General features: G+C 40.3%; 1 protein-coding gene across 3 annotated transcripts in view; it reads left to right on the top strand.

Moving 5' to 3' along the window:
• LOC101854851 (phosphatidylinositol-glycan biosynthesis class X protein) overlaps nucleotides 1-6,651 on the top strand; it is a 15,113-nt gene that overhangs the window by 6,712 nt on the left and 1,750 nt on the right. For 2 of the 3 annotated variants that reach the window (XM_035968218.1, XM_035968219.1), the window contains exon 4: nucleotides 1,018-1,100. In XM_035968218.1, coding sequence (XP_035824111.1) covers nucleotides 1,018-1,100 — 83 coding nt within the window. Of the gene's footprint in view, nucleotides 1-1,017; nucleotides 1,101-3,332; nucleotides 3,595-6,651 lie in introns of those variants that run through there. The other variant, XM_013079274.2, reaches the window with a different exon arrangement.

The raw sequence follows: 6,651 nt of genomic DNA, 5'->3' as shown, positions 1-6,651 counted from the left end.
AAAAGGAACCCCCCCCCATAATAAAAAATAAAAAAAGACAACAACCTAGGAAGTTCCCAAAAAAGATGTAAGATTATATTTGAACAGCTCCAAACCGCGCTGGTCACACCTGCCCAACCTCAGCGAGAGTTTAAAGACCTGACGCATGTGTCAGGGGACAAACTGTTTTTGTACACCTTGCAACCTCAAAATTTTGGGTAGACATTCTCATTTAACTTATGATTTTGATCTAACGAAACTCATGTTGGTTACTTTAATTGCAATGAGCATGCCAACAATGCATTCCTGTAATTCCATGACTTTTTAATTAGCTATACACGTTTCTTGCAACTTTTGCTAATTTTTCTTGCAACTTTTTGCAACTTTTGCTATTTTCAAATGCAACTTTCTCGGAGGACAGATACACGAAGAAAAATGAATTCCCTATTACTTTCAAAGGAGACCATGGATGACAATGGATTGTTCAGTCTATTGTGCTGTCGTCATTCTTTCAATAACAAAACATTTAATATAAAGATAACATGTATTATACATTTTGTAGAGTGAATTGTATATACTCAAACATTTCTTCAGTCACTTTTAAATTCTGAGCTTCCCAACAAGCTACAAGGCATGGCTTTGGAACTAAAGAAAACACACTTGCTGCTCCCACTCTCGTTTGGTGACTGGCAATGTGGTCATGTGACATAATGAAATCTAGTACAAGTAGCAGCCATGTATGCATACTTCTGTCTAGGCTATTATGTTATAATTCACACAGTGAAATAACTACATATTGTATTTGTGTGTAGAAGATGTTTTTTACACACTTATTATATAACTTTCTGTCTATCCGTCCGTCCTTCCGCCCGTCCTTCCGCCCGTCCATCCATCCATTCTGTTTTTACTAACTCTTTTAACCCTCCAGGTGTCATGGGAGGATATTATTGCTAATTTTTAAAAATTTCAGCTTGACATCATCACTGATTTGAACTATATTATAATACTTTATAATGGTATATTAATATCTCTTTACAGGGTCCTCTAATCCTGTCCTGTTGGCGCCATGTGATGCTTCAAACAATTCCAAATGCAAATGGAATCCCATACTGTATCAAAGGGTAAGAATGCTTGTTTTTTTCATGTTGTCGGAAAGATTCTTTTTTACATCTCCTTATTTTGTATCTCTCTTCTTATTTTTCAATGTTCCCCATCAGATCTGTTAGATAGTTCATTGAAGGCTGTTCAATGCAACTGCAACTGATGTTCAAGAACACGTCTCTTTTCCTATTAAAACATAATCTCCCACTTTTGAAGCTGTCCTTGTAAATACTCTTATCTGTTTACTTTGACCAGTCTCGTAAAATGTTGCCCATGCAGCGAGCTTTGATGAGCATACTCTTTCTTCAACTTTTCACCACTAGGATATCTTTCATATGACCAAAGTGCACACAGAATCCTCAACTTTTGTTGGCCAATTTTGGGAAGATGAGTTAACTCAATTTCACCCGGCAGTGAGGAGTGGAAAAAGCATTTTTTAAAAAGTCAGGCCTGCTTTGCATGAACTTGCAATTTAACACTTTGCTATGTCACGAGAGGCAAGTTACTTACCTCTAGACTTTCGAAGCCCCCTTTATTTGTAGATGGTAATAGTTTTGCTTTTTGTTCATGACACATGAGTAAAAATACAGCCGAACATGCCAAACTCAAACACTTATAGCTTGGAAGCAGAGGCTTCTTGTGCTTAAATTTTGGTCTCAATTTTATTTCTGTAATAATTTTACTTTCTTGTGAAATTCAGATCATACTAATAAAGTTAACTTTTTTTGTTGGGAAAGTGATCAGCCGATGAAAGCATGACATCTGATATCTGGCTAAACTCTTCTGTTTACCCACAAAGGTCACAAAAGTCAATGGAGATGTATGAATGACCTCTAGGGCCAAAGATAAGTGGTGACATGTGAAAAGAATGATGTAGAATTGTGTGAAAGCAATGTTATCCTTGGGTCTTCTGTTTTGCCTACTTAAATGTTGTCCCCTTTAAAACACACAATGTTGCTTTCGGTCTGTTGTAATCTGCCAGTATAGCTGTCTCCGCCTAAGATCCCACTGCTTACAATCCTGGTTTGCTTAAGATCCCGCTGCTTTAAGAAAACATAATTTTTACTGTACAAAAGTCACCCCTAAGATCCGGCTCTGAAGGTCTATATTTGGCTAAGATCCCACATTTCAGATTATCATTTACTAAACAGGTGGGCACAGCAGATCTACCAAGAATGAAAATTTGCTATAATTTAATTGCCCCATTCCGTCACAGTGAATATGATCACATATCCGCTGTAAATCTCAATGTTTGCGCCTGACAGGGTCACACGGAGGTGTGAACTCGCCAACGCATTCATTTTCTCCAAACATCGCACTCACATTTGAGCTCTCCACCTAAACTTACATCGCATGCAGGGTGGGTAGGGCCTGCAAGTTTGCACCTGTCGGGATCATATGGTTATGTGCACTCTTCCCTGACCAGTTGTCTCTACTCTCGGATTTTTTAGACTGACTGAATTTAATTGGTTGGGTCACAACACAAAGGTGTGTAATGACGAGGGGGGGGGGGGGGGCTTGGTCAGAGATTGAAAGCTATACATTTTGGATAGGTAAAGGGGTGGAGCAGCTGGATAAGGCTAGATTTTGAGACTCTCAATAGGATAATAAGTGAAAATGGCGTGTCTCATGCCACTGTAATTGATCATCAAGGTTGACCATTCTTTGCTCTCCATATGTCATAAACCCACCCAGGGGTCAGGTCAGTTCATTGTAGATAAAAGGAAGACCCATTTTACCGGTTGTGAGCCTTAACACGGGTCACAGTGGACTCTTCCCTTGGTGCATCAGCTAAGATCCCTTTTGTCCAAGATCCAGCATTTTCCTTGCTCCTGCACACTGTGATCTTAGGCGGAGACTTAACTGTATTCACATTTGTTCAGTCTATAACAAGAAGTGTTTAATTCTGTGAGTTTTGACATGAATTAATCAGGGGAACCCTTTTGAGATTTTTTTCATGTGGAATTGAATCTGTAGTGTCCAAAATGTCCCGTTACTCTCAGGGAACGAAGATGCGCTCCTTTAAAATAACTCTTTTGATGTGTACAAAACATTAATCTTAAGCTAAAACAAGGTATTTTTGAAATCTAAAAAGTAAAACAACTATAAAAGGAAGAAATAGCATTTTTGTTGAAAGCATTTTTAAACAGTTCATTTGTAGTACATGTACTTAGGGATAAAATCCTCATATGAATAGCTTTTTATTTTAATTTCATATCTTTATTGAATTCTATTTTTGTTTGCATCCTCAGAAATCACCTTATCTAAAAATGAAAATTCCTATTGGGCGAGAGAAAGACAAAGCACTGGTTATATGGATTACTATTGTGTTCTCAGTTACTGTCCCAGCTATCCTGATCTCAAAACTCTTATGTCCTAAGGTGAAAAACAAGGAGACTTAAAAGTTTACAGAGGTCATGTTCTCTATACATTTTTGTCCATCTATGGGTTTCTCTAATCCTTTTTCCATCCTGGCCTGTTTTGTTGAAATAAATGGGATCTCCATATTATGTATGTTGATATTGCAGTTACTGGAGAATAAGAGCAAATAATCATTTTTTAAAATTTGTTACTAGATTCAGATTCGTGAGAAGGTGAGATATATATATTTTTTTATTTCTTGTCGTTAGACTACTTTTTTTTAAGGGAAAAAAAAGTTGTCGTTTCAATTCAATGCCATTTCATGTTTTTAAAAATAGCACTGGGGTAAATTTTGAACTGCAATTTGTGTATGTGTAAGTGTGTGTGTGTGTGTGTGTGTGTGTGTGTGTGTGTGTGTGTGTGTGTGTGTGTGTGTGTGTGTGTGTGTGTGTGTGTGTGTTTGTGTACAGTCAAACCTGGGTAAGACGGCCACCCATTGTCAAGGAGAAAAGTGGCTGTATAAGACAGGTGGCCGTCTTAGGCAGGACTGATCATGATGAAGAAAACAAACCCCATTCGCAATCCAAAGTAGCTGTATTATTGTTGTTTTTGTTGTTGTTGGATTGTATTTTGTTTGTTATCTTTATTTTGTTGCTGATTTTGTGCAAGGGTGACAATAAAATGAAACGTGTCAGACAAGGAGGACTGAGTGCTATGGTAAAACAAACATATGGGTCGCCACCACTCGAAGAACGAGCGACGCTTCTGTCACAATTAGTCCATGTTGACGTCCATTGTTACTTTGTTACAGACTGGGTAAACAGTGACCACTCATCTCAATTATGATTTGTGTATGAGTTCTGGGCAGGGCTTATGGGTTATGAGGGATCACATGCTTCCCTCACCAGCAGCTAGAAGGTAGGCTAGCTATTGGTCAACAGTAGGAGGGGCCTACGCAATATGATCGGTTGGAGGGACTAACTGACAACAACGACAGGTGATTAGATAATGCAAAGTGGCCGTTTGTACAGGTGGCCGTCAGGGCAAGTTCGACTGTATATGACTGAATGAGCACTTCATTCTGGCTGGGTTACTGCCTTTATTGCTATCACTAAAGTGTGCCCTGTACACTGGGAAAATATTAGCTTTGAGGAGGTTAAGTCTACATCTACCTCTGCCTCAGTTTCTTGTACTTGTGTTAGGCCTAGCCACTGCTATGGACCTAATACAGTCGAACCTGCCCTGACGGCCACCTCTATAAGACAGCCACCTGTACAAATGGCCACTTTCCATTCCCCCCTTGCGTTTTTTCTATATAATTTAGCTGTGTAAAACGGGCACCTGTCCAACGCGGCTGTGGCTACCATATTTTAACACACAACTCCTATCACACTAAGTAATAACACCTGTCTTAGACGGCCACATTAGTGACTCCATTACATTTTGTCATAAATTGTGCACTGGCCCCTGGCGTTGTGGACGAGCCGTCATAATCTAATCACTAGTCGTTGTTGTTAGGTAATCCCTCCAACCGATCATGCTGCGTAGGCCCCTCCCACTGTTGACCAATAGGTACCAATTTTCAGCTGCTGGTGAGGTAAGCGTGTGATCCCTCATAACCCATAAGCCCCACCCAGAACTCATACACAAATCGTACGTGAGATGAGTGGTCACCGTTTACCCAGTCTGTAACAAAGTAACAAAGGACGTCAACATGAACTTGTGACAGAAGCATCGCTCGTTCTCCGAGTGGTGGCGACGCGTGTGTTTATTTTAACGCGGCACTCGGTCTTCCTTGTCTGATACATTTCGTTTTATTGTCACCCTAGCGCAAAATCAGCAACAGAATAAAAATAACAAACAAATTACAAACCAACAACAACAAAAACGACAACAATGAGGCTACTTTCGATTGGGGCTTCAGATGGGAATGGCTTGTTTTCTTCATTTTGATCAGTCCTGCCTAAGACGGCCACCTGTCTTATACGGCCACTTTTCTCCTTGACAATGGGTGGCCGTCTTACACAGGTTTGACTGTACTAACACCCAGGGACGGTTCGTTAACTGGACAAGACCGCTGGAACTGGTCCCTTTTTGTCAGCTATAGTGGACAATAGATTGGCGGCTGATAATATAGTTCTTATTCAGTTTCAAATAAATCCAAATTAATATTTATCAACATTAAAATAGCACTCTCCCTGTAAAAATATGTTCACCCAAAAGAGGCAATAAGGGCTCACCGATGTGTTGTCGCACCACAAAAACTCTTTCCTAAATCTCAGTTTATCTTGCTTGCTCACAACGTTGTTCTTACCAGCTGTGCTGTCACAGTGCACACCTTTGTATCGCACGCTCAGCGGTGACGTCACCCAGCTTGGCGAATTGAACAGTTGCCCTCAGATTGGAAAGAGTCTGCATGAAGGTCAGCCTTCTTGCCAATTTGACTCAACTGTTACTTACCAAGGGTGAGACTGACTTTAACAGTACATCTTATAATTTCATCAGTAATATTCATCAATAAACCGAAACTTGTCTCTGGTCACTTTCAGTTAACCTGTACATATATACTGTCATGATGACTCAAATCTTTATTGCAAATTGAATTTTGAGACACCCATGGTTCTGTTTGGTGTTCTGTTCACCGCTTACTTCCTGCTACGTATAGAGGAATTTTAACAGAGGTGAGAGTGGGGGGCTGACTTACCTAACGGCACCCCACTGCCCCTCCCCCTCTCTTTCGTCCCCTTCTCCGTTCTCACCCCAGCCTGATTCTGTGTTCTAAAATTATTTGACATAAATTTGCAAATGGAAATTGTTATGTGCTTGCTTTATTCAATGGGTATGTGTTAAGTGTATTGTAGGCCTATTGTTTCGGATTCTATCTAGACTTGCTCTGCTTGGGACAGCGTCAGTGGTGTTGTATCAGTTTGGTTCTATGTTTCTATAGACTACTATAAATTAGCTCGTTAACATTATCATTATGTACATAAGAATTTTTAGTGGAAGGGGACCATACTCCTAAGGGCTCTATGTGTGTTTGAGCAGGTATAAAATGTGTCTCTGTGTGTATGTGTATGGGAGGGTTGCCGGGGGAGGGAGTGAGAAGAAGACCAAGGGGTTTGAGGTTGACGTTGGGTGGGTGGGTTAATGGGTGGGTCGAGGTTGGGTTAAGTGTTGGGGCTATGTATCAACGGGACGATGGCGCCCTAG

This window comes from Aplysia californica, unplaced genomic scaffold (genome assembly GCF_000002075.1).
Source record: "Aplysia californica isolate F4 #8 unplaced genomic scaffold, AplCal3.0 scaffold00046, whole genome shotgun sequence".
Classification (NCBI taxonomy): Eukaryota; Metazoa; Mollusca; class Gastropoda; order Aplysiida; family Aplysiidae; genus Aplysia; species Aplysia californica.
This window is presented reverse-complemented; position numbering and strand designations above follow the sequence as displayed.